Source organism: Cynara cardunculus, assembly GCF_001531365.2.
Source record: "Cynara cardunculus var. scolymus isolate 2C chromosome LG 1, CcrdV1, whole genome shotgun sequence".
NCBI classification, from domain to species: Eukaryota; Viridiplantae; Streptophyta; class Magnoliopsida; order Asterales; family Asteraceae; genus Cynara; species Cynara cardunculus.
In genome coordinates this window covers 3,194,025-3,221,973 of record NC_037528.1, presented here as the reverse complement: position 1 = coordinate 3,221,973, position 27,949 = coordinate 3,194,025, and the positions used below count along the sequence as shown (strand labels likewise).

The 27,949-nt window shown below is 37.1% G+C and overlaps 2 protein-coding genes across 3 annotated transcripts in view; one reads left to right on the top strand and one right to left on the bottom strand.

Annotated features, from left to right (window-relative positions):
* The window catches only part of LOC112524595 (anaphase-promoting complex subunit 1), a 31,036-nt gene extending 9,302 nt beyond the window's left edge, over positions 1-21,734 (top strand). Inside the window, exons 11-37 of the mRNA XM_025134491.1 lie at positions 2,451-2,910; positions 3,132-3,470; positions 3,786-3,869; positions 4,636-4,728; positions 4,899-4,958; positions 5,053-5,151; positions 5,916-6,056; positions 6,983-7,063; positions 7,610-7,681; positions 8,153-8,224; positions 9,004-9,097; positions 9,168-9,250; positions 9,374-9,430; positions 9,540-9,617; positions 9,754-9,875; positions 9,952-10,112; positions 10,445-10,521; positions 10,598-10,711; positions 10,805-10,906; positions 11,076-11,216; positions 12,381-12,554; positions 18,643-18,706; positions 18,781-18,920; positions 19,004-19,155; positions 19,891-19,969; positions 20,157-20,255; positions 20,945-21,734. Of these exons, the coding sequence (XP_024990259.1) occupies positions 2,451-2,910; positions 3,132-3,470; positions 3,786-3,869; positions 4,636-4,728; positions 4,899-4,958; positions 5,053-5,151; positions 5,916-6,056; positions 6,983-7,063; positions 7,610-7,681; positions 8,153-8,224; positions 9,004-9,097; positions 9,168-9,250; positions 9,374-9,430; positions 9,540-9,617; positions 9,754-9,875; positions 9,952-10,112; positions 10,445-10,521; positions 10,598-10,711; positions 10,805-10,906; positions 11,076-11,216; positions 12,381-12,554; positions 18,643-18,706; positions 18,781-18,920; positions 19,004-19,155; positions 19,891-19,969; positions 20,157-20,255; positions 20,945-21,331 (3,625 nt within the window). The 3' untranslated portion in view covers positions 21,332-21,734. The remainder of the gene's footprint in view (positions 1-2,450; positions 2,911-3,131; positions 3,471-3,785; positions 3,870-4,635; positions 4,729-4,898; positions 4,959-5,052; positions 5,152-5,915; positions 6,057-6,982; positions 7,064-7,609; positions 7,682-8,152; positions 8,225-9,003; positions 9,098-9,167; positions 9,251-9,373; positions 9,431-9,539; positions 9,618-9,753; positions 9,876-9,951; positions 10,113-10,444; positions 10,522-10,597; positions 10,712-10,804; positions 10,907-11,075; positions 11,217-12,380; positions 12,555-18,642; positions 18,707-18,780; positions 18,921-19,003; positions 19,156-19,890; positions 19,970-20,156; positions 20,256-20,944) is intronic.
* Positions 21,735-25,154: 3,420 nt separating this feature from the next.
* On the bottom strand, positions 25,155-27,763 carry LOC112520530 (protein ESKIMO 1-like). 2 transcript variants are annotated; one of them, XM_025128990.1, is made up of 5 exons: positions 27,029-27,763; positions 26,780-26,951; positions 26,451-26,650; positions 26,203-26,361; positions 25,155-25,751 (listed from the first exon to the last, which is right to left on the bottom strand). In XM_025128990.1, exons 1-5 carry the CDS (start codon positions 27,646-27,648, stop codon positions 25,403-25,405), a joined length of 1,500 nt encoding a protein of 499 aa, XP_024984758.1. In that variant the 5' UTR covers positions 27,649-27,763; the 3' UTR covers positions 25,155-25,402. The 2 variants fall into 2 exon arrangements, with proteins under 2 accessions (XP_024984758.1, XP_024984768.1); XM_025129000.1 differs by having other exon boundaries at positions 26,780-26,945.
* Positions 27,764-27,949: the final 186 nt, after the last annotated feature.

The window sequence follows — 27,949 nt, the reverse complement described above, 5'->3', positions numbered from 1 at the left end:
ATTATTATTATTATTATTATTATTATTATTATCATTATTATCATCATCATCATCATCATCATCATCATTATTATTATTATTATTATGGCCAACGCTCTTCCCATTGATATATGGAAGTTATTCCCTGTGCCCGTGGTTCTGTTACCAGCAACATGGTCTGATGGGTGTTGTGTGGCTAAAGTAAGATGGCATATTATGATAGGTTGAAAGTGTTATGGGATTTGGTAAGGTGGGTTTTCTCTGCTTTCTTTCTGTGGCATCAAATGCAAGGCTTGAACCAAGGAAGCATCCTTTTTATTGCTAGAAACCTTCTGGCTGTCCCTTATTGTCATAAGGTTATCATCGTTCTAGGCAGTCAATTAGAAGTTTGCATTTTAATTTGTTGCAAGAAAATACACCAAGGAATCAGTCTCATGGTCACAAAACAAAATTTTCACACAAGAAAAAGGTCATACTGTTGTGAGGGCATTAAGAAATCCCCTTTCTTGATACAAAATGCATGACACTCCTGCCTTGAGTTTTTTAGGTGATTAAGTTTGAAGGTCCTACTTGACTTTGGTCCTCCATTGCTTATGGCTCACTTTTGGTAAACTGAGCTCGTGCTGAACTAATTTCATGCTTTTCACACAATTGGACATACACGGTACTAGAACACATTGTTTAGGATATTACATGACATTCAATATTTAATCTAGTCTGTGGTTCATATGTTAAGAGGATCACGCATACTAAACTCTGCACTATGTAAAGCTACAGAGTTGTTATGCCCACTAGCAGTTCTTATCACACCTAAGGGGATGTTTGGTTGCCTCTTAATGGTGACATTAAGAGGAAACCTCTTAATCGGTAAGAGGTATAAGCTGTTTGGCAAAAAAATAAGAACCTCTTAACGATGACAAAATCCTCTTAACGAATTAGGGGTTAGGGGGGGTCCTAAATGGTTCAGATGTATGTTCTTCCATTTTTGCCCTCTCAACCCTCTCAACCTTTTCCAGCCACGTTCCTTTCTCCTTCCATCAATCTCGCCTCCCTGGAATGCAACTACCAAATAGCAAACCCTCAAAAATGCATAGATGATAACAGATTCTAATAGAAAATTGGTATAATCAGAGAGTTTGAAATGATAAAAAATTCAATAAAATAAAAAACAAGGCGATGGATACCTACCCGAATGAAGTAGCAGATGGCTGTTTGTGTCGTCCGGCCGCCTTCCACAGCCCCCTTGCTGCTGCGTCCTCTCCTTATTGCTGGTAAGTTTTTCGATCTCGCCTCCTTACTGCTGCATCCTCTCCTTGTTGCCTTCCACAACCCCTTTGCTGCTGCGTCCTCTTCTTGTTGCTGGTAGTTTTCTATCTCGCCTCCTTGTTGCCTTCCACAGCCCCTTTGTTGTTGCGTCCTCTCCGCATTATTATTGTTATTATTCAAGATTTATCATTTGAGTGATGATATTTGCGGATGTGCAGTCTGGGTTCCTTTAGGAATTTACCCAAAATCAATTTGGTTCGTAGAAACCCTAGTTTTCGATCTAGAACTCTAATTGTTCCCAAATGCAGCGTTTCTGCACCTAGGTCAGCTTCACAACCTAGATTTATACAACACAAAAAAGAGGCATTCTGGTTCTATAGATTTCTATCAATTGTTTATGATCATGTGATAAACCCTGGCCATTGGACTGAAGACATGAGAGACGATGCTTTAGAACCGGCTGATCTCAATCGCCTTGATCTGATTGTGGTGGATGTTGGTGGTGGAACTGGTTTATTCAGATTTATGTCAAACAACTATATTTCATTCGGTACTAAATCATACAGAGGGTTAAAATGGTAATTTGTTATCATTCAGAGAATAGTTACCAAACAACCTTGTTTCATTCAGCACTTAACCATTTTGACCCTCTTAACCATTCTGCACCAAACCATTCAGCAACTGCCAAACAGCCCCTAAATATTGTGCACCAGAATCCAGAAGTTCGATATTTGCATCTCTTTAATTGCCAGAAAGCGACTACTAGTAGTTGGTTCAGCAGTAACTCACCAATTCTTTACAATGGCTGTATCTTCTCTCAGGATCTAATATAAATGAGTATTTTGATTCTTTTCATGTTAATATGTATGTTTCTCTTTTTCTCCTTGTATTTTCATACCTCTAGTTCATTTGTTGTTGTTGTAAGAACTGTCATGCTAATTGGCAATGGCTACCAACTGTTATTAAAAGTGCAACTGAAAAAAATCCTTGTACCAACTGAACGGTACTTTTCTTTACATCATTTAAGCTATTAATGTTTTTTAACTCATAACTGATAATGCTCTGTTTTCATTTTTCTTGTGAATGGTTCATTAAATAATTAAGGTTGAACTTTGGTGATGCCACGATGGTAATGTTGCTTCAACATGAGATCTTTTGTCTATCGGAGTTGGAATTTTAGATCTAATGTATAATTGTTATTGCAGGGATTTAGGTCTTCTTGTTGCTCTATTATGTGAAGTTTCAAATTTTTTGGGAGAAGCTGGTTATCTGGACGTTTATATACGCGACTTTCCTGCACTTTCAAGGAAGTACTGTATTGACGAAACTCCGCTATCTCAAAGAACTCCTCCCAGTTTGTTTAGGTGGCTCGAGAACTGCTTGCGATATGGATGTACTTTTGCCAGCACTGCTGATCTTCCAGCTCTCATGCGTGAGGATGGAAATTCTGTTGTGAGCTGGGCCAGGAAGATAGTATCATTTTATAGTGTGTTATKTGGTGCAAAACTTTTAGGAAAGAAGCTGTCATCTGATGTTTATTGCAAGTTTGCTACTGGATCAGCTTCCACTCCTGAGGAGCTAACGGTACTGGCAATGGTGGGAGAAAGTTTTGGATTGCAACAACTAGACTTGCTGCCTGCTGGTGTATCGCTTCCCTTGCGACATGTAAGTAATGCTTTGAAACTTGTTGGTTTGGTGAGTAATTACATTCGCACTCGTGAGCTTGACTTGACAGAAAATCATACTTCCATACAAGTTACTGATGTGCTGGTGGTTCGTGTTGCTTTCTATCTACACTATACATACATGTTGGTGCCGTAAATACATACATACAAATATATCTATATTTATCCAAATAACTTCATGTTGTTATCTACATCTTATAGGTACTGGACAAATGCCGGGAGTGTCCACCTTCTGATTGGCCTGCTTCTGCATATGTTCTTCTTGGAAGGGAAGACCTATCTTTGTCTTGTTTAGCACACTCAAATAAGTTCACTGAAGTTAAGTCCTCCAACAATGTGACTTCTGTTTCCATGTCTACACCTTACATGCTACATCTACATCCAGTTACTATTCCTTCTTCAATTACTGATGCGACTGGGTTGGATAATTCCAAGCTTGAGGATACCGATTCCATGGATGGTTCTACAATCGATGGCATGGAGCATATTTTCAACTCTAGCACACAGTTGCGGTATGGTCGCGATCTGCGACTTAACGAGGTATTTTTAGGCTTACTTTTTCTGGATAATTTTGCTAACAGTTCTGTGCTTGCAAGTGTCTGTTGTTCTCTCTCTGAGATTGTCAGTAAGAATGCTTATTACTAGAATTGGATCTAGTCTTTCATGACTGAAATCGATGGTCTTTGTTCTCTTCTCTATTTTATGTCTATACATAATTACTTATCCATCTTTTGCTTCTACGTCAGTATAACATCCTTTTTATGCTTTTATTTGTATATGTAGGTCTAACTTCTTTTTCATGCTTTTGCTTCCTTCACTGGTTGTATGCTTTTCTTTTTGAACTTACATGTGCAGGTTAGACGCCTTCTGTGCTCGGCAAGACCTGTGGCAATTCAAACACCAGTTAATCCTACTGCATCTGATCAGGACCTCCAACAGGTAATCTATTGCTTTGGATCTTTATAAATGCTACCAGGTCAATCATACAAATCTTGAAAGATTTCATATACAGTTTTAATGAGCTGGAAGTTAAGAATTTCATAAACATACTTCCGCCTCATACAGATATCTTTCAAGAAATTGGATGTATACCTCGGCTGTGGCTGATGATTTTGTATGCTGTATTTTTTTCTTTCTCTTTAACCTGTCTGTCTGGTGTAAAATAGTTGTAACTTCTGGTTCCTCGGTATGCCTAATTTTGAAATTTGAGGTGAATGTGCTCAGTAAGTTGAAATTTGTAGAGTAAAATGCTGCGTGAATCCAAGGGAGACTATTTTCGTTTATATGCTTCTGGTGATGCTCTTATCATCCCCAAATTTGTTCTGACAACCAATAAATAGTTCTGTATTTTGTTAACGATGAAGCATGAGCCAAGAAAATGGACATCACATTCTTTATTTAGGGTCGAGCCCATTCATGTATCATGTCTGTGCATGCATCATCATTTCTGGATGCTAGGAAAGGATCAAAGACGTGATCCTTTCCTTGTCCATACCTTCTCTCTGCCCAAAAAACCGCATCTCTCCAATCAATCAAATAGGAAAAGGGAAAGAAGGAAGGTGCACATACAGCTATTTACACCACCTTTTTACATTGACTTGAAAAGATTGAGGGAGGAATCAAAGCTTTCATTACATCCTAACTTAACTACCGCTTTGTCATAAAAATGCGTACTATGATATTATCTTCTGTTTGTCTTGTGCAGGCTCAGCTATGGCAGCTTGCTCAAAGGACAACTGCTCTTCCTGTTGGCCGTGGTGCATTTACCCTTTCAACCACATGCACTTTGTTAACAGAGGTGACACCCTTTTCATCCTCTTCAAGAAGTTGGAATTAGCTTGCTTTACTTCGTAATGGTCAAACACTGCAACACTTGAGAAATGGTTTATGCTTTTGCTTCTTTGTTGCTGTGTACCTGCAATGATTGCCTAAGAAGAGTGTCGTGACCTACTTTTAAATTTTCTGCAGGCACTTCCTGTCCCAAAATTGATATTAGCAGGCCGGTTGCCTGCCCAACAAAATGCAACTGTAAGCTCGTTACAATTATTATTTTTATCTGACATCTGGTGTCAGTATCATAGCCTCTTTTATTTAATTTTCAGTTTTATTTCATGCTCTGTAGGTTAATTTGGATCCAAGTATAAGGAATATACAGGAACTCAAATCTTGGCCCGAGTTTCACAATGCCGTAGCTGCTGGATTACGGATGGCGCCTCTCCAGGTTAATTGTTTCTTCTGAAAACAATGCACTAGTTAATTCTTCTCCATACTTGTGAAAATAATCATATCAATGATTATCGTTACAAGATCCGAGAGTGGATTTTCCACTGACATATCGACTTCCATGGTTTACTTTGTTGGTCCATTTTTTCGAGGCAAATGTGTTATTTGAACCAAATTATGGCTTCATTCATTATGCCATTCCAACAATTATTTTGCAGTAGTACTTGCTAGTTTCTGAGCTTAAATTTGGAGTTCTTGCTTGTTTTTATAATATTGAAACAATATTTGTTTATTATTAGCACTAGTATCATAAACCCCACCAGCACTTTCCAACCTGGTAACCTCGCTTCTTATCTCCTCGTAGTAGGAATTTGCAAGTGGCTTACTTTGGTAGTGCCTGCTTCTCATGAGTTTATGACTTCATGCATGGGATCTTACAATGGAATTATGAGCAATCCAACTATGGGTGGAATTATTGGTGGGAGGAGCTTAAAAACTGAGTGCACCTTTTTGCGTTGGGCATTTCGCTATCCCTTTATCTTTGCCACATTGATAATTCTTGATTGATCCGAGCTCTGAATTCTCTTGTTGACAACAATGCATGAATTAAATTCAATTTGGTTGTCCATGGCTATCCCATCTTGAACTTTTTTCACTAGCTGGAGCTCCTCTCAACTCTCTTCCTCAATCTACTGATATTTGCATTTGAGCATGCCTAGTCTTACATTCTGGGTCTAGTAATCCGAAGTATTATCTTTTCAGGGAAAAATGTCAAGAACTTGGATCATCTACAATAAACCCGAGGAACCAAATGTTACTCATGCAGGTCTTTTACTTGCGCTGGGGTTGCACGGTCATTTGGATGTTCTGAATATAACTGATATATATCAATACTATTCTCAGGTATGGTGTTATCATTATTAGCTACTTTTTTATATTTTTTTATGTAGCAAATTTTTTGTTTAACATCTATCTAATATGGATGTTCAAATTAGGTAATTACTTGCATCAGAATGTTCACCGAGGTAGCAAAGGGAATCACTTGCACATTCTTTGACTTATATTTTTTTTCCATGTTCGTCTCATCTGTATGGTTGGGACTCTGTGGAAACCAAAATTAGTTGCACTAGTAGATAACAATTCCTCACTGTGTCTTTGGCTTTAAGGAAAGGATGGTAGCTTTGTAACTTATAGGAAATTTTGATGGGCATTTAGTGCTTTTGTGAAAAAATCAAATGGACATAACCCGACTAGCAAAGGAGTGGATATTCTGATACTGCAACTAAATTTTCAAGAGCAGGCTTTACATTTCATTCCAGAAAGCTGTCCTTCAGTACTTGAATATTGGAACCAATTATTGCCTCACCATTTCTGGAACATTCTTTCTTTACATCGTACTAGAAGGATGTAAATTTTTTCCCAGCCACATGTTTCTGAAAGCTGTCAGGTTACAAGAATGGATACATGGTAAGGAACTACGGCACGGCAGGAAACAGTTTGAGAATTCTGGAAGAATGTTGGAAATGGCTGATTTTTATAGTAACTTCTTTTAGCTTGCCTGGTGGAATTTTTTTATATAGATGATTTGGAGATAATGTTTTACTGGCTTGATGCTTTTATTTCATTCTTTTAATAGCAAAAGGCACACAATCTTGGGTCCTTGTTTTTTTTGATGTGACATATAACACCATATATAGCACTCAAGTTATACCTTGGATACATTCCAATATTGACTTGTTCTTGCTTGAATGTGGCATCAACACCACATGATAAAGTTATATGAAGAAACGAGTGATATTCTCGGCAAATCTAATGTTCCATCTTTTTAGGAACATGAAAGCACTACAGTAGGACTAATGCTTGGACTTGCTGCATCTTATAGAGGAACAATGCAGCCGGCAATATCAAAGGTTAGTATCTTGGCTTTTGTACCATAACTTTTATAATGTGTCATGCTCAAAATATCAAGCAGGAGATCTTGTATCCTACAGGCAGTTGTTTGAGTTTATATTCTGCTAACAAGATCTGCTCAAGCCTCTTTTTTTTGAATCCTGGAATGGTGGAGCCTCATTGAATGGAGCAGTCCTACATTTAAATTTTTATATCACCTAATTTTCTTTACCATTAATGCTAGTTTTTTATTGTTAGCCTTTAGCCTAATTGTAGCTTGATCTGTTCTCTATGGAAAGAAGTGAGTTTTATGTCACTAGTAAGAATGTTAGTGCTAGTTCTCTATTGCTGGGCTTTAGTCTAATTGTAGTTTTATCTGTTTTTGATGCAAAAAAAGTTGATTTATGTCACTAGTAAGAAACTTTTCTTTTTTTATTTTCCTGATAACGTGTTGGTGCGACTAACAGAACACGAGCACATTGGTTTATCTTCTTCATTCATTTGTTTTTGGATTCAGACTTGTTGTTGATGCTTAACAATGGACCAACACTATTCTTCTCTTGCAGTCTCTATATGTACACATACCAGCTCGCCATCCATCTTCCTTCCCAGAACTGGAATTACCAACCCTTTTGCAGGTAATGCATAGCCATATTGCTGTTGATAAACAAATTTTCTGTAATTTGCCTTGGTTATATCTTTCCAATAGTACATTCTGCCTTTTCAGATTAGTGGAGTGCTCTTTCTCGTGTGTATATGCATTACAAACATTATTTTTCTGAGAAATAGGATGACTAGTTAACTTGTATAGGAAAAATGGTAGCTTGATTATCTCTGGGGGCCAGTTACACAAGGATTTTTTACATATACAATAGTTATGACTATCTAGCTAGGGCATCCAATTAGATCTACACTACCACACACCACATAACACTCACGTGCTGATGCTGTTTTCAAATTGTATCCAAGTTTTTTCACCCTCTTTCTTTTCATTTTTAGATAATTAAGAAAATTTACAAATATTATTTTTCTGAGAAATAGGATTGACTAGTTAACCCTTGTCTCTGGATGCGCGTTAGCTTCTAATTTTTATTTCACCAATTCTTCAGTCTGCAGCGCTTGTCTCAGTTGGGCTTCTTTATGAAGGATCTGCACACCCACAAACGATGCAAATTCTTCTGGTGAGATGTTCTTACTGTTCCTATGTGTAATGTCTACAAATTGTTATCCGAATACGTAGTTGGATTATTCTTTTTTCTGCTAGCTTTGAAGTTCCCAAAACCAATTAATAGAACTTTCAGGATAATTTATTCTTGATAGCAGTTGATAGTTTGTATAAAGAGCAAATGAAAAATATGCAGTTGTTCCCTGCAGGTGATTGAATCCCTTCTAATCTTTGAAGTAAATAATCCCCTTCAGAACTTCTATTGCTCTCTCATTGTCAATCCATTTTAATAAAGCCTTACCCATATCATCAATCTCCAAAAATAAGCACCTATTTATAACATAATTCATTGCTGCTCGAGTGATAGGTGAGACAAAATAATTTTTAATATAGGAAACTTGAAACTATGCTTCACTTTTACCAGGGGGCTGCCTTTTAATTTCATCTTATTCCATTTTTTTTATGTTCTACCAATTTTTTGGCTAGGCTCGTCTGATTTTTTCTTTTTTGAAATTTGATTTCTTATCTTGGGAAATAGTATTGGCAAGCTCAAAATAGTTAAGGACTGACAATTAGAGCATGCACATTATCTAAATTGCATGTTAATAATTGTGAAGTATGGGCATTGCAAGTGCAGTTTTAGAGAACCCAAGAGGTTACATAGTTTCTTTGAGACAAGAATATTTGTGACAGCCATGGCCATTGATGTTGAGCTGATGATCACATGCTTCTGCTTACAATTTTCATCTTTACCACTTTCTAAATTTCCACAATCAAGGTTCATAACTTTTTCAGGGTGAGATAGGTCGTAGAAGTGGAGGTGATAATGTACTTGAAAGGGAAGGATATGCTGTATCTGCTGGATTTTCCTTGGGACTTGTTGCTTTGGGTATGTTGTTGTATCAATCACACTTTGTGGAAGTTGTAATTGTTGCTTACCATGTACTCTCTAATTGAAGGTCGTGGTCTAGATGCAATTGGTTTTATGGACACGTTAGTGGAGCGGTTGTTCCAATATGCCGGCGGCAAAGAGATTCACAATGTAACTGCTGTTTGAATCTGTTCACCACATTTCTACAGGATTTCAGTTATTTGTACTTATTTTTGAAAGATGCGTAGTATTAGGAGTTCATGTGGATGACTTTGTTGCTTTGGCTTTCCTCAGGAAAGGTCCATTTTCTCCAACACATCGATAGATGATCACAATCGTGGTTCTGGGCAGGTTGTGCATTACCAAATTTAGATTGGGTCGCTGTAATGTAAATTTTGTTTGTGAAAGAATAGGTTACTCATTCTCTCTTCCCAAATTTTGCTTTTGTGTTCTATTGCAGATGATGGATGGAACACAGATCAACATTGATGTAACTGCACCCGGGGCTATAATTGCTTTGGGTCTTATGTACTTAAAGGTAACTCTTTGGCAACATGATTATATCCAGGATTGTGATTCTATGTGAACTCTGTTCCCATGGTCAACATGCTGCATATTGTTAGAACTCCAGATCCTTCCAAAAAATTCTCATTTTGCATTATTGTTGATTGCAGACTGAATCACAAGCAATTCTATCCAAGCTTTGTATCCCACAAACACATTTTGATTTGCAATATGTGAGGCCCGACTTCATAATGCTTCATGTCATTTCCCGTAATTTGATAATGTGGAGCAGGTAGTAGTATTTAAATACATACGGTACATGACCATCCTGTATGCGTGGATCTACTTTAACACCTTTTTGCTTTCAGGATTCATCCATCAGAAGATTGGATTCAGGGTCAGATACCCAATGTAGTCTTAGGTGGCGTCAAAGGTCTCAAAGATGAAATGGGTGATTCTGATGAAATGGACTGTGAAGCAGTTGTTAAGGCCTATGTGAATATTGTGGCTGGTGCATGTATTTCACTTGGTATGTGATCCTTTTACAATTATTTACGCTTGCTTTTCCCGTAGATGCAGCATTACTTTACATATTATGTACTTGAGCATGCTGTCATTGCAAACTTGGTACACTTGTATATTCTCAACATCTAATTTTCCTTGTCACAAATGAAGTATTAGAAAGTCAAAGCATGAAAATAATGAGATTGTGATGTTATGATATCGGACAATTGTATGGTGAACTGAATGATAGTGTGATGCTGACTGACTAGGTCTGGGGTGGATGGGATGTTCCTCTTTTTTAAATTTCAGTTATCCATTATATAGTTGGACTGAAAGGATTAGCATTACTGTTTCCAGGGTTGAGATTTGCTGGTACCAAAGATGGAAGTGCCCAGCACTTGCTTTATAGTTATGCTGTTGCCTTCCTTAATGAGGTATGACTCTTCTGTGAAACTGCCTTCTGTATTCATTCTTTCTATGGCTTTCAGCTTCTTCTTATTTATTTCGCAGATAAAGCCTCTATCTGTTAAAATTTTGCATGGATTTCCAAGAGGATTGTTGCAGTATGTTGATAGGGGTACACTAGAAACATGCCTCCACCTGATTGCTCTTTCCTTGTCTGTGGTAAGTGCAATCTGCTTACTTAAGTTGTTGGCTTTCTCTCTTCTTTTTCTTGTCACTGATTTTACTTTTGGAATGACATCTCTGGAGTATCAGGTTATGGCTGGTTCCGGTCACCTACCAACTTTTCGATTATTGAGATTTCTCCGCTGTAGAAATTCAGCTGATGGACACGTCAACTATGGTACTCAAATGGCTGTAAGTTCTCTCTTAGGCCTGTAAATATGTTGAATTTAAGTAGTTATGCTATCTGATGTGAAATTTTAATGTGATGACCTGACACTACTACATGCTAATAATTTCCTAAACTTGATTTGCTTTCTATATCTTAATCTAGGTAATTTAAAAATGCATTTACTCTTTTCAGGTGAGCTTAGCTATTGGTTTCTTGTTCCTTGGTGGTGGAATGAGGACTTTCTCAACTAGCAACAGCTCTGTTGCTGCATTGTTGATAACTCTCTACCCACGCTTACCTACTGGACCAAATGACAATCGCTGCCACCTTCAGGTTCTCTCTCTCTCTCTGTTAGAAGCTATCTCACTTCAAGATGCCACTTCTCTTCAAAAAAATTCATGCTCTAGACATATGAGAAGATTTGTCCATTGTATGCAAACATTTATCTGCTTGGGATGGTGATTATTATCTGATGTCATGCAAGTGTATTGGCTTATGTCTGTCATGTTTTGCTAGATACTGTTCTGTTTATCCTACAGGGGTAAAAAGGGCAGTCAACAGCCTAACAAAATGGTTGTCATTAGTGTTACTAACAACTTTGAAATGTGGTTCAACATATGGTTAATGATCACTGCTAGCAGCTTGATGGATCTTATAGAACATAATCAACTTAAATGTAATATTCTTCCTAGGTACTTGATTTATTTGGAAGATCCCAACTAGCATAGCCAGGAAATGAAGAGGTGAGGCCTGAGGGTATGTTCAACATGGAAATATTGAGGAAAAAGTAGTTATAGTTTGAAACTTTCTAAAAGTTGGGTACAAGTGTTGTTGGTGGAGAATCTCTCTGTTATAATATACGCTTGTTTCCACACAAACAAATATCTTCGAAAATATTTTCTGGAGTGGTTCAGTCACAAATAAACATCTAGCCATGATAGCCGTAGAGAGATCTGTATGACTTGCTCAAATAACTTTGATCTCGGACTGACCTAAAGAAGCTATCATATCTCATTTAAGTTGGGCCAGCATGTTCTCTCATGCTTAGACTTTGAAGTGATGGATGATACTCTTGAGTGGGGATCCTTGTTATAAGCTCCATGCCTATGGAGATTCTGCTTGTAATATATTAACTCGTTAAGTTTATGTATTGGCACAAAGATGCTAGTCTGTCTCTTTCATGTATTACCCATTCATGCTAGGAGAATAGGTTCTTTACCTGGGTTATCCTGAAAACTTGGCTCTAGTTGTCTTGCTGTTTTTGTTGTTGAATTTTCTTTGTTTGGTGATATTCCCTTTTTTCCCAGGCTGCAATGGCTTATGCTTCCATGTTGCAAATGCTTTTTTTTATCTTTTGACTGAATGTGTGTTTATCTGGGGTACTTGTTTCCTGCTCTGGAGTATTCTCCTTCTGTTACAGAATTAAGCAGAAGAAAAATTAAGGGTATTTTCCATCCTTTGCTTCTCCATAACCCTGCGAAAAAATTATGTTTACAGGCATTTCGACATTTGTATGTTATTGCTACGGAAGCTCGCTGGGTTCAAACAGTTGACGTGGATACTGGCCTACCAGTTTATGCTCCTCTTGAAGTTACAGTTAAGGAAACTGAGCATTATGCAGAAACAAGTTTTTGTGAGGTCACTCCTTGCATTCTGCCTGAACGTGCTCTTGTAAGTTGCATTTTTATTCCAATACTAGTAAGATGTGAACTTTGTGCTGCCATCCCTTTTGCTCTGTTATCATGTGCTTTTGGAAGTCATTATGATACTCTTGGCTTAAATGAGTGGTCCAATTATTGTGTTAAATCATTCACCTCCAAATAAACCGGATCTTTATTTAATGGACGTATGCATTTTTATGTTTAATTTCTTAAACGAAGTTTCAGATCAGATAGTATCATTACCTATAAATTAACCGCTTATGACACTGCAACTATTATGTGAGTGGTTGCCATTGTCTAGCTCCAACCTGATAATTTTAAAATCGAAGTCATTACTACATATGCCATGACTAGTTGACTTAAAAGTATTTACCCCTTGATTCTGAATCACGAGGGAGACTTTAGCACAAAACGTTCATATTAAGATTGCATAATTTTTAGAGTGATACAGGCTTATTACAATCTGTTTTGTGAAATTTAGGCAGGTTAACCATATGAGATATGATGTTCATAGTAAGACTTCAATGACTCTTAGTGTAACAAGTTTAAATGCATTATATGTGAAATTTTGACGATAGTATTTTTGTGTCCCCTAGATTGGTATCCTTTGACCTAATATGATAACCATGAACATACAATCAACCATCCATGGTGTTGAAGTCCATATATTCTCTTCCGGCTACTCGATCAAAAAGACATTTCAACTTTCTATTTCCTTTCCACTTTGTGCCTCCACCCTTTTATCATTTCAACTCCCACCAAGCTAGTTATGAGTAACCACAAGGGTTGTGGCGTAGTGTTTGAGGCCTTGGGGGACGTGGTGGAATATCCCATCTTTACAAAGTTATATTCTAGACGTACACAACAATTATGGCCACTAAGTTTATCAGGGCTGATTTCTTGCACTCACAATTTGCCAGGATTAGTCCACGCATAGCCTGGACACCCTTCCAAAAAAGATGTTAGTTATGAGTGAGGGTATATCAGTGAGTGTAGTTGTTCCTCTTGCTTGTTTTTGTGGGAAAATGTAAAAATGTAAATGATTATGTATTTAATGTAGGAGTAATGGGAACCGATTATAATCCCATAATATTAGTGATTGTAGGCAATCCCATAAAATCAAAGATTCATAGAATAGTTTCCTTTTCTTTCCATTTGCCTAGTGTATTTATATTGTATGCCTCTCTGTCAAGAATGAATAAGAAACACAGCAGAATTCCTATATCTGTTATGGTATCAGAGGTATCAAAGCTTGAGGAAGCCTTTTTAGCCTTCATAAACCTTCTTTGAAAGTTTCGCATGCCTTCATTGCCTCCTTCCTTTGATTCCTTTTTTGTGGCCTTCATTGTCAACAATTCCTAACCGGGAAAGAGAAGGGCAAAATCAATCATCTCATTGGAACAGGACCCAAACGAGAAGATCCCAAGTTTGAAGCATGGGATGAAGAAGATTCCATGATCATGGTGTGGTTATGGAGTTCTATGATTCCTGAAATAAGTGACCCTCTGATGTTGATGGTTAATGCCAAAGGGATTTAGGATGCAATTCAACGAACGTACTCTAAAGCAAAAGATGCAACTCAGATTTATGAAGTGAAAATCAAGACTATGGCAGCAAATCAAGGAAGCAAAAACAGTAACCGAGTATGCCAATCAATTAAAATCGTTGTGGCAAGAACTCGATCATTATAGGGTAATCAAGACCAATTGCTCTGAAGATGCGGCGATACTCAAAGACTTCATTGAACAAGACAGAATTTATGACTTTCTCAGTTTCTTGCAGGTTTAAACTTTGACTTTGATCAAGTGAGGATTCAAATCCTTGGAAAATCTGAAGTACCTTGCTTTAATGAACTGGTGACTATTGTTAGAAGTGGAGAGAGGAGGAAAACCTTAATGCTTGAGACCCCTCCAATGAATGGCTCGACAATGGTGGCCGAAAATGTCAAGATAAGGAGGGAAAATAGAACCAACTACGAATCTGGATCCGGGAAAGGTGATCAACTCGGGACTCAAAATCGAGATGGGTTATGGTGCACTTATTGCAAAAAGGCACGTCACACCAAGGAGAAATGTTGGAAGTTACATGGCAAACCTCCAAGCCAAGAGTGGAGGTAGAAAAGTGCAACGACTAGAGAAAAAGGACAAGCCCATGTCACAATCGACCCAACCCTAGAATAAGTCAAACAAGAGCCAACAAACCTTAATCAAGAGGAAGTGGAAAAGCTCGGGTCATTTTTTAGCACTCTGGAAAAACCTTCCGGTGGTGAACATCCTTTTTCATTCCCAGGTAATTGTTTTTAACCTATTCAGGTGAGCATCCTTGTTCATTTGGATTTAATGTCTCAGGTTCAACCCTAAAATATTCATGGATCATTGATTCGGGAGCAACTGACCATATGACTCTCTTCCAAACACTTCTTCACATACTCACATTGTCCAAGTAATAAGAAAATTGCCACTGCTGATGGAACTCAAACCACCGTAGCCAGTATAGGAGATATCCAATTAAGCTCATCCATTCTTTTAAAAAATGTTCTTTACGTCCCAAAATTGTCCACTAATATGATTTCCGTAAAGAAACTAGCACGAGATTTACCTTTTCAAGTGGTATTTTGTGACGGATATTGTTTGCTTTAGGAAAAAGGATTTGGTGAAGACAATTGGACTTGCTAAGGAAAAGAATGATCTTTATTGTCTTGAGATTCCAAAAAGTACCAGATTCTCTCACTCTCTCGTATCAGAATCTGTTCTTTCCAATAAAGAAAAAATCATACTTCATCATTGTCGTTTAGGTCATCCCTCATTTAGGATTATTAAAGTTATTTTTCCTTATTTGTTTAAAATAATCGATGTTGAAAGTCTTCATTGTGAGGTATGTGAGCTGGCTAAACACAAGCGTATCCTTTTTCCTATCAGTGATAAAAGAAGCAACTCTCCTTTTTATCTTATTCACACTGAAATCTGGGTTCCGTCTAATATTTCCAATGTGTCAGGTGCAAGATGGTTTGTGAAATTCATTGATGATTGTACACGGGTTACTTGGGTGTTCTTATTAAAACATAAGTATGATGTTAACACTATTCTCCCTAATTTCATTTCGACGATAAAAGATCAATTTGGAGTAGAAGTTCAAAAAAATAAGACCCGATAATGCTCGAGACTTTTTCAATCAAACTCTCACCTCTTATTTTCAAAAAAAGGGAATAATTCAAGAATCTTTATGTGTTAAAACACCTCAATAGAACGGAGTGTCATAGAGGAAAAATGGGGCATTTATTAAACCAAACCAGAGCATTATTATTTCAAAGTAACGTTCCAAAACATTTTTGGGGAGAAGCAGTGCTTACAACAACTTGTCTTATAAATGGACTTCCTACCCGAGTTTTAGAATTCAGAAGTCCTATGGATGTACTTTCTTCCTTTTACCCAAATGCGTCCACTTCCAACAATCTTGTACCTCGTATTTTGGATGTATTTCATTTGTTCACGTCTATAGCCAAAACAGAAACAAACTTGATCCTCGGGCTCTAAAGTGTTTTTTTTTGGGATATTCCTCAACCCAGAAAGGTACAAATGTTACCACCTCTCATCTAGAAAGTTTTTTTTTGTGTCAAGGGATGTAACCTTTAGCGAAAACAAACCCCACTTCACCCAACCTTATCTTTAGGGGGAGGATCGAAAGGAAGATAAGGGTAGCCTGGAAGATCTTTTACTTGACTTATCTATATTAGCTTCCACTTCTATCCCTGAGCACTTCCTAAATACTCCTGTTATCCACGATCCCGAAATAGTTTCACTAGCTCGTGAGCTTATTCCATCCCTATCTCACTCCACTCCTATCCTTGAGCCTGAACACTCCCCAAGTACTCCTGTTACTCAAAACCCTGAAACAATTCCACCAGATCGTGAACCTATTCCAGAATTCAAATCCACTTGGTTTAGGAAGAACCTGGTATACTCAAGACAAAAGATGAACATTCTTGGACCTGAGCAAGTTCGAGAATCTGATACTGGTCCTTCAAACGAGGTAACAATTTCTGACTCTATACCCTTGCAAAGCGTAACTGAGTCTCAAACAAGTGACCAATCTTTGCCTATTGCCGTTAGAAAGAGAACAAGAGAATGCACAAAAAGACCATTGTATCCCTTATCACACTGCACCTCTTTCCAAAAATTCTCTCCCACCTACAAACCATTTCTTGTCAACCTCAACCCCATTTCCATTCCTACAAATTTATCTGAGGCATTATCTAATGAAAATTGGAAGCAAGCCATGAATGTGGAAATGGAAGCACTTGAAAAGAATAAAACTTGGGAGTTGGTTAAACTGCCGGAAGGAAAAAGGCCAGTAGGATGCAAATGGGTTTATACAGTGATATATAACACGGATGGGCCAATTCAGAGGTATAAAGCAAGACTGGCAGCCAAGGGATAGATTACTTTGAGACATTTGCACCTGTTGCAAAAATGAATACAGTTAGGTTTATTATATCCCTAGCTGCTATTCTTGATTGGGATTTGCATTCTTGCATGGAGAACTTGAGGACGGGATCTATATGGATGTTTCACCTGGTTATGGAAAAGGAACAAAAGCCAATACGGTGTGTAAGTTAAAAAATGCACTATACGACTTAAAACAATCTCCTCGAGCATGGTTTGGGAGATTTACCAGGGCTATGTTGACTTTGGGATATAAACAAAGTTAAGGGGATCACACTTTCTTCATCAAGCACTCAAAAACAAGAAAAATAACAGTGCTACTGGTTTATGTGGATGATATCATTGTAACAGGAGATGATAAAGAAGAGCAACAAGCCTTGAGCCTATGTCTAGCTAAAGAATTTGGAGATCAAGACATTAGGAAGACTTAAGTATTTCCTTGGAATTGAAGTTGCTCATTCAAGAAAGGGAATTTTTATATCCCAACAGAAGTATGTTATAGATTTGCTCATGGAAACTGGTCAAGGTGCATGCAAACGTGCTAGTACTCCTATAGACCCGAATCATAGACTAGGAAATGCAGAAGAAGATGAAATTGTGAACAAAGAAATGTATCAACGGCTTGTGGAGGAACTTATATATTTGTCTCATACCAGACCTGACATAGCTTATGCTGTAAGCATGGTCAGTCAGTTCATGCATAACCCAAAGGAAACCCATTACGAGCCGCACACCGGATTTTACAGTATCTCAAAGGAGCATCGGGGAAGGGAATCTTGTTTGAAAGAAATAACCGTGTAATGCTTGAAGCATACACCGATGCAAGCTATGCTACGTCATCAGTTGACGCTATATCGTATTGCACTCTTCTCGGAGGAAATCTTGTGGCATGGAGAAGCAAGCAAAGTGGTAGCACGATCTAGTGCTGAAGCCGAATTTCGGGTGATGGCACATGGTATATGCGAACTATTGTGGCTAAAAAAAGTCATCCTAAAAGATCTAAGGTTCAATTGGGAGGGACCAATGAAGCTCTATTGTGACAATAATTCAGCAATAAACATAACTCACAATCCAGTGCAGCATGATCGAACAAAGCATGTTGAAGTTGACAAACATTTTGTCAAGGAGAAGCTAGACAATGGCTTAACCTGTACTCCATTCGTGCCTACTCATGAACAACTAGCAGGTGTTTTCAAAGGACTAAGTAGACCGATGTTCGAGAGAATTTTATCCAGGCTGGGAATGGGAAACTCCCACTCGCCAGCTTGAGGGGGAGTGTGGGAAAATGTAAAAATGTAAATGATTATGTATTTAATGTAGGAGTAACGGGAGCCGATTATAATCCATAATATTAGTGATTGTAGGCAATCCCATAAAATCAGAGATTCATAGATTAGTTTCCTCTTCTTTCCCTTTGCCTTGTGTATTTATATTGTATGCTTCTTTGTCAAGAATGAATAAGAAACACAACAAAATTCCTAAATCTGTTAGTTTTGTTTTGGAGCGTCCTGAAAGTAGAGTACTTTAATCTGGGAAGGAGGCAGCTGCAAAGTTTTACCTACTGCTGTAACTGGTCCGATAATGACCAACTAAATCATTGACCACTGCTGTGTTTTTCAACAATCAATTTTCCTGATATTCAATATACTGCTGCAGTTAAAAACGGTTCGAGTGTGCGGTCCTCGTTACTGGCCTCAAGTAATTGAACTTAATCCTGAAGGTTGGTACACATAGCTTTATGTTAACAGCTTATTCATGTTTTGAATGTTATGGCTTCATCTTGTCTTTCTACAGAGAAACCTTGGTGGTATGCTGGGGACAAGAACGATCCATTTAATTCTGGTATCCTCTATATCAAACGTAAAGTAGGAGCTTGTTCATATGTGGATGACCCTATAGGGCGCCAGTCTCTTCTTTCAAGGGCAATGCACAAGGTCTGAGCTTTATGATTTTAATATTAATTCAAACATGCCGTCTCTTTCACAATATTGGGTAAAACTGAATTCACACACTATAGGTGTTTGGTTTGGCAAGCTTGAGAGCCTGTACTCCTAGCAATAATGATGGTGATGCTGCAGTAACTGTTAATCAGTTGGTCAGTACCTTCTCATCAGATCCAAGCTTGATTGCTTTCGGTGCTCTATGCTCTGATCAATCATGGAACATCAAGTATGTATGCAGTTTTCTTTCCAAGCATTGTTTGATATTCTTATCTAAGTGCCAAATTCTTAATTGGTACCATGTAAAAAGAGTAAGAATTAGCCACATATCATGTGATTGGAGTTGGATTTTTCTTGCATCAATGCCTATGCCTCTACTAGCATAAGGGATGAGGTAGATACATACAAGATAAGCATATATTGCTAAGATAACATAATGATAGGTAGATACATACAAGATAAGCATATATTGCTCCTACCGGGTAAGATTCTTGGTCCTTGCCATATTGATTTGGTAAGGTAATGTGACTTGATAAGTGCTTACCCGGATAAGCGTTTGGTAAACGCCCCCCAAGTGTACTAGCTATATAATCATATGTTGACCTCATAAAGCGGGTCATTTTTTGGCTTTGAACCATGCATAAACTACACAATTTCTTGAGCATAAATATGATACAATTAATGGTGTCAAACAAGCAATACGCTCATCTTAAAAAATTCAATCTACCATTTAGAGGATGTCAGAATTTATCTTGATGGATGATGAGCTATAATCTATTAGTTATTTCAGAAACTGTATATTCATCTAGGGTACTTTTTGTGATTTTAGTTCCCAAGTTCCAATCAAAGCTTTGCTGAGTTTATATTATGTACTTAGAAGAAGCAATTCTGCAGATGAAATTAGGTTCTTTTATTCAGAATAAGCTTTTCGGTGGCAAGTGATTATTAGCATACATTCTTGCAGATCCGATACTGATTTCCAAGAGTTCTGCTTGCAAGTGCTATTCGAGTGTGTGAGCAAGGACAGGCCAGCACTTTTACAGGTATATGGTTTCCCTTCACTTGTATATATCATATTGTTTTTTTTTTCTGACTTCCAAGCTGTTAGTAGAAGGGAGAGATATGTAGCTTTTACTGCAATTTGTGTATCATTTTTATGTTTTGATATAATACCAAATCCTTAGGGGTTTTGCATGTTCAGTGATAAACCAACATGCTGTACATATGCAGGTCTACTTGTCATTGTACACTACTGTTGCATCTATGGCAGATCAAGTTGTCAGTGGTATACCGGTCCCATACGATTCTCAATTTCTCCCCAGTTTGAAGGTAATAGTTATTGCCCTTGGCCATTAATTTAGCCATCTTTTGCTTTTGTATAACTTTTATGCTTTAATGGACCTAGTAGATAACTGAAGCCTTTCTTTGTAACCTTACTTGGATGTGAGAGCTAACGAAGTCACTTGTATGCTGCCTGAAAAAGCTCAGTAACCGAACCAAATCGAACCGAACTAACCCAATATAACTAAAACAAATAAAGTGTAAGGCAAGCAGACACACATAAAAACGATTAAGGTATGACAAAACACACAATAAAACACACCTTTCCTTCATTTTCTTTGTATGCCTCTAGTCCATAGCAGCAAGCTGGGCTAAATGCACCCGGGGTTGATCTGGTGAGAATGGAAGTTGTGATGAGAAGGGATCTCCACCCTTCGATCAGTCCTAATTGAAGATCAACACTAATGAGATGCACCGGATCAACTCCCATGAGAAGCGCAATTCATGGGGTGGGGTTTAGATTAAAGTGATCATGGGTCCAGATCCCTTCTTATGCTTCTCACCTTAACTCCTATTCTCACGTGATACTTCATCAATGCACCCAGGTCAGCAAAAAATGGCTGTGAGTTGTTATTTAGTTCTTCATCTTCAAGTATCTGAACCAAGTATCTTCAGCAATTTTTAGTCTGTACATGTATTTGGTGACAATTGATGTCTTTTTTTCTTCCTGTATGCAGCTTGCACTAGCCTACAATGATGCTCTTTTGAAGGGAAAACTGACGAGTTCAAGAGGTGGGATTGTTCAATCTACATTTCTAGGTTCTCTCAACAGACGGGTAGAAGAGCTTCTAGTGTTTTCTCCATCGTTGAAGACCCACATCCATGATTACGTTAAATCAGGGAAATGGTCAGAGGATGATAACTCCTGTACACTTCTCTCCTGGTATCTCCAGTGGTATGGTGTACCAGCACCCTCACTAGTTCAAGCTGGTATACAGAAAATAAGTTCCTTGAACCTACCCTCTTCAATCCCCCTATTACGGCTGTTGTTTCCTGGTACCCACATCAATGCAATTAATGAAATCGATCATTTTTTGCGCTCTTCTTCCGAGTCTAGTAGATGAACTTATCTGGTATAACTTTGTTTTGAGAAGGCTAGTATGGTGCACCAGGTGGTTCAGTGTACTCTTCCTGGCTATATATCAAGTGGATGGTGTTTAACCGCACAGTGGACTATTGTGAACTTGAAGGCTTGCTATGAACCAAGGATGGTTGGAGAGGTTGCCACCAGTGTCAGGATCATGTCTCAACTTGATTGGGTTTTGGTTGCCAGCTTTGTTGTTTGTATAACTAAGCGCTGGTTCATGCCATGCCCAGTGGGTGTGGTTATGGGTGGCTCATTGCTACTAAGCCTGGCTTTCCCCATATATATTTATGGGATGACTAAATTATGTTCATCTCTAAACAATTGTTGTATCAGTGTTAAATGTAACATTGGAACTCTGTTAGCATAGCTAAAATCCAATATCCATCAGCTTTCCATAAAGAAAACATTGAGCTTATGATTTGGGGAACTTACTGAAATAGCCGTTTTGGTCGAGATATCTTAAAGTTATTTTTAAATATAGTCATTAGTGTTACATAAACTAATTCAAAATTTACCAAAAACAAATATAAGGACTATAACCATAATTAAAATAATAACAAACAAAAATAAGACAAATAAAATTTACTAGTATTTTGAAAATATCTCACCTTCATTTAAACAAACAAATGAAGTGCGTATTATTCAAGCTTCCAGTTTCAATAATATTCTCACCCAACTAATTAAATTAACTAATATTTTTAATTATGAAAAAAGGGCACAAAGGGAAATAAATCGGTAGTTGTATTTCTATTTATTTTAAAGTGCGATGCGTGAAAAATAATTAATATTTTTTAAATATTTAAATTTAATTGTTAAGAATTCGTCCATGTTTTGTGGCATGTGAAGGAACGTTGAGTTTCACATACGAATTGAAATTGAATAACATATTCGATAGAATGAGAACGTATTATTTATATTTTATGTTTTTAATTATTTCTTTTTATTTTCATTTAAAACTATAATCTTATTTGGAATTTTCATGGTATTTATTTTAATTTGATTATTTTATAAACTGATTAAGAAATCGAAAAATTAATGCTAAATTTTGTGATTTAATTTTATAAGTAGAGGAAATTTGCATTTAATTTATCAAACATTATTTAAAGGGTAAGAAAATGAAGGGAAAAAAGCATTTATTTATTTTCTGAGATTGTTGATGAATTTTAAGATAAAATTTATAACTTTCTTGTTAAAATTAATTTTGAAATAGATTTTAAATAAAATATTTAAGTAGATAAAATCTTAAAATTTTTGATTTTTTGAAAAATTTGAAAAAAAAAAACCTTAGAAAATCTTGTAAAATATTTTGTACTAAAACATATATAAACTCAATTTTTTTTAAAAATTGACCCTATATTTCTATATATAACTGATCCCAAGGCAGATCGGATCTTAAAATTCCATAAAACTTGTAACATGTCACGGACCATCGAACCATAACTGATTCCTACTAGTCCCACTAAGTTTTTCCTCAAGTCACAGGATAATCAATCCCATGTTTAATTCAAATTTAATTAGCCATTTTGCATAAAGTCAAATTATCCATTTAATGACTAATTAGCTAGTCCTTGGACTCAAGCTTTTAAGGCCATAAAATCTGTAGTTCCTCACTTGGACTAACCATTAAAAAGAGGTCCAACTTTGGAGTGTTACACGAACACACCAAATGATGTGGTGAGATGAACCTATCTCATTTAATGTATACACCATATGGTGGTTGGTGCTTTTGAAATAGTGTGAGAAGATATTCTCGACATTAATATAGAAACGATTACGATTTTCTGAGTTTTAAAGAATACCAGATCGTTACTGAAATATGAGATTATTCTCGAGTTGATTTTGTGATACCTTGACAAATTAAGGTCGAAATATAACGTAAGGACAATGAGCTCTTACGTGATCTCAGGGTTTTATCCAAGTTTTCAGTTTTATCATTGTTTTCCCTGAGTTTTTCGAGATTTCTCTAATAATGGTAACAAGGGTAATTTTGAAATCATAAATGTTGATATAAGTTAGGCCATCTCATATGGTTGATATTCTTTTTCAAAAAGTAGAAGTTTTCTTGGTTAATAACAATAAGGGGCTGTTTACCTAAACACTTATCCGATAAGCGTTTAATGGTAAAATTCAACTCTATCGCTTATTTACCGGGTAAGATTTTAGTCTACCAAAACGACATTGTATGTAACAATTTACCTGGTAAGCGCTAACCATGGTAAGAGTCGTCACCATCACTTATCGTGTAAGACTCTCAGTCCTTGCTTTCGCTCTTACCATGTAAGATTCTTGTCTGTCATATCTATCCAATAAGGGAGCATGACTTGGTAAGCACTTACCCGAGTAAGCATTTGGTAGACGGCCCCTAAATCTATTATATTCTAATACAAAATTAGAATTCATACAGATGAAATAATTAAAAGAATCAGTGGCAAATGAATGATACATAATATATCAAGGTTTTTTAAGCAAGTAGTTTTAGACTTTGATATTAGATAGCAAATAATTAATAATCTGCTTTTCACGTTCCGTGAATAACCGGGACATTGAGGAATATCTAGAAAGGCATTTCGGGAATCGATGATGTCTATCAGGGGCAGTTCTATCAGACAACAATTAGCCAACAAAATAGAGAAACAATAAACAATACTATAATATTATAACAACCAATTAGCTTTTTACGTATTTCCTTCTCTAGTATCATTAACTAAGGGGCCGTTTACCCAATTGCTTACCCGGTAAGCATTTACCGATAGGAGTCAACACTATGATTTATTTTGATGCGTAAGATCTTAGTATATTAAAACATATCGAATGCAACAATTTATTGGGTAAGCGCTTACCTGGGTAAGAGTCGTCATCCTCACTTACCAGGTAAGACTCTTCATCCTTCTCGTCGCTTTTACCGGTAAGATTCGTGGTCCTTTTCATGTTCATCCAATGAAGAAATTTATCCGGTAAGCATTTACCAAGTAAGTGCTTAGTAAACGGCCCCTAATACATGGATGGTTCATTAATATAATACTAAATTTTTTTAAGTCCTATTAGATTTTAAAAAACTTGTGTCTTTTTTACTTACTAATTCTTTTAAACTACTAACTACAATGGTGGTGTCTGATTGTTTTGAGCTTGGCTCCAAAGGTACAAAGTACCAGGAGGTTCCAGGTTCAAATTCAAGGAGGAATAAAAATCCCCTTGTGGCCACGTAGGTTCAAATGCGGTGACTCCGGGCTATCTGCAAAGCAGGTGGTCGTCCTGGGATTAGTTGGCTCGCATAGCGAGTTGGATATCCATGTTAATAAAAAAAAAATTCTTTTAAACTCCTACTATATATACTAAAAAAAATTGGGCCCTTATTTGATCCAACAGGTATTACTCAGGACTTCCATCCATCTATTCACTTTCGAATTCTATTTCGTTTATGTGAACACTTTCATCCACAAAATCATACCAGATATTAATCCAGCTTTTTTTTTCAGTCTCCTGTTTGGCTTAGATTTGACGTGCTATCAAAATGAGTAGAAAAAATGATTGCAAAGTATGTTGGACGTATTAAATGTATTGAATATTTTGATAATATGATAAATGTTAGATTTTTCAAAATGAAGAATCAGTTGGAATTCAAAGTAATTTTTTTAAAAATTGACTTTAAATTCTTCATTTTAAAGAATCTATTAGAGATGTTTATATATATAAAAAAAAGACAGCTAAACCTTTCCACTTGTTTGCCGTAACATTACACTTGTCATTGTCCCCAAGAAATGGAACAGGATTTTATTTTGGATCGGTCCATTCCTACTTACAATTTTTGTAATCATTTATTTGCCTTTGAACGTTTCATTGTACATTTGGAAACAATTTTGCGTTTTTATCAAATGTCTAAAACAAAATTTTCAGAACGAAAAACAAAATACGAAAACGTAAATTTGTTCTCTCCCTAAATACAAGTATGCAAAAGAAAATAACGATTTTTAGTTCCTACAACAAGGTAGATAAACCAAGTTGATCTGAGTTGACTCGCACCGGTTAAGAATGAGTTGACTCGCACCAGTTAAGAATGAGATATGATACGTGTATAGAGGAACTCGTTCCATGTGTCAGGCAATCCAGGAAGACACCAATGTATACAGTCTGCATAAGTGTTTGGATCCGCCTTCTGCTCGTCAGTTAACATCTTGCCTTGACGAATGGTGTACACTGATGTATGTGCATCTTTCCGATATTCTGAAAGTGAAGTTATGTTCAGGAAGTGAACCGGAAGCTTCATTGAGCGAATCACGTCGGTTGCAGCATAAAAGAGCCGTCGATCAGTGCCCACTTCTAATGGCATGGACGTGTTGAGGATTGGCTTAGTCTCCTTGGCACATTTGATGCCATCGGGATTGTTCCAATCCAAGCTCCTATAAAAAAAAATCCATCGATACCAATAGAATTATAAACCATTAATAAATTAAATCGAAAATTATCAGTTAAAATATGTATTTTAATGTATATAAATATATTTAAAAAATAACTAATCATAGCCATAAGTCATCTCTACTTCCAGCTAACATCCTTTTGGTTGGTTGAAACGTACAATTTTACCTAATACATATATTATGTAACAACGGGATTTTTTAAAACCCATTTATTTTTTAGTATTTTTATTTAACTATGTGTGTCCGAATCAGCTTTCTCGCTTCTCGACTGATTCGAGGGGAATGGAGAACAGATAAAAAAATCTCCAGACTCGAACTGGTGACCTCTAAGAAGGATCCCCAAAGACCCGTACCTTATTGACAGTTGAGCTAATCTCACAAGACTACTTTTTCAGTATTATTACTTTTCGAATAAAAAGAAAAGATAAATTACTTGATATGCAAAGGAGACATGCTGCTGAAAAAGAGCGTGGTGCGATTTGGGTTGATATTTTTATCGACCCATTTTGCCCACGTCCTCAACACTCTTGCGTACGCCACGGGCCTGTCAACCTCATCATACTCGGTTGCTCCTTTATCAAACGATCCACGCCTGCATTATTGATTTTATTTAATGTCTCGATAACGAAATTATGATTAAAAAAAACAAACAATTTTAATTTTAAAATAAAAAGAACTCACAGGATTTTCATGGTGAAAGTGTTCATCCACCAAATGTAAGTGTTGAAGACCAAATAATCAACATCTTTCCAGTGTTTACCATGCTTTTTTATGGATCCAGGCATTATAATTCTGTTCAATATGCTATGCATCGTTGGATCATCGGAATTCGATTCCACCAAAAATGGCGCCCAATAAAATTCCACCGTCGCATTATAATCCTGCAAATTTTAACGTAAAAAACGTCAATTAGATCAACTGTCACCTCGTATTCATGATAAATAACGTGATAAAATATCTCGTTACAGATATTAACGTATGCTGAACGAAGATCGAAGAGAGAGAGAAACCTCGATTCTGAAAATCGAGAGAGAGCCAGTTTTGTTCAAGCTCTTTCTGCCTGGAGGAATAATGGATTGAGCCATACACACCATTGATTCCCATTGATTTCTGTTCAATGAATCCCCTACAAACATAAGTCTCTTGTTCCTCAGCTTTTCCAGCAGTAACTTTGCCCTAAAACTTCAAGAAAACGATGGATTTCAAGATCAATCCTGCAAAAAGATGGATTGTTTGATATGGGTTATGGAAGATCTTACGTGGGTAAGTTGCAATCTTTGGGTTGCCATCTCCAATTCTGATACATTGAATCTTTTCTTCCATTTCTCATACATGTCACCTGAGCTGTAAGAAACTCACATTCATCTTCTTTATATAAAGGATGTGTTGAATCGTCATAAACCCAATTCCCATCGTACAGATTGCATTCTTCAGGCGGCAATTCGATCTCTTCTTCGTCTTCAAGATCCTCCACCACCGCAGCCGCCACCGGAACCGGCAATTCAATCAACTGGTCACCTTCGGTTTTCGATTCCACCACTAAAGTCGTCCTGGAATTGATCTCAACCACCTCATCGACTGGTTTCTGAAGAGGGTTTTCATGGATTCCGACTTGCTGAACCACCTTTGGCCTGGAGAATGGGAATTCCGCAATGGATTTGACATCTTCATTGTACATAAAGAACCCAAAAAGAAAAACAGAGAAGACGACTACAAACACAGACACGTTATTGTTCTTGCGGTGTTTCATGGCGGTGGTGTAGGAGGAGAAGAGGGAGACTTTCCGGCGAAGGGGATGCATGAGAAATGGAGGGTTTTGAGAGAGAGAGACGGTGGAGGAAGCGGTGGTGATATAATGGTGAGAAACACAGAGAGACATTGAAAATGGAGGAAAATTAGAGATTCGTTTTAAGGATAGATTTGGTGAAATGGGATTGTCTTCAAGTAACTGCCTTCCATGGTGGATGAAGGGTCATCTTCTTCAAGAATTTTTTCCATTAATTTATGAATAAATTTCAAATTAAAAACCCCATTTCGGAACCAATTTCTTCAACCTTTTTGCTTTTGACACTCTGTTTATGGGCGTCTGTCAAGAAACACCCAAGAGTGAGAACAAAGCTTTGTAGAAGTTGGGTGGATCGGCTCCCTTTCAATTCCGGTAGTGAGAGGAGGGGGGTGGG

Excerpts from the sequence above, each read along its gene's own strand:
- LOC112520530 (XM_025128990.1), bottom strand. The coding sequence starts at position 27,648 with ATGTCTCTCTGTGTTTCTCACCATTATATCACCACCGCTTCCTCCACC. Across the intron at positions 26,952-27,028 it reads AAAGATTGCAACTTACCCAC|TTTTAGGGCAAAGTTACTGC; the intron begins GTAAGATCTTCC and ends GTTTTCTTGAAG. Across the intron at positions 26,362-26,450 it reads ACTTTCACCATGAAAATCCT|GCGTGGATCGTTTGATAAAG; the intron begins GTGAGTTCTTTT and ends TCAATAATGCAG.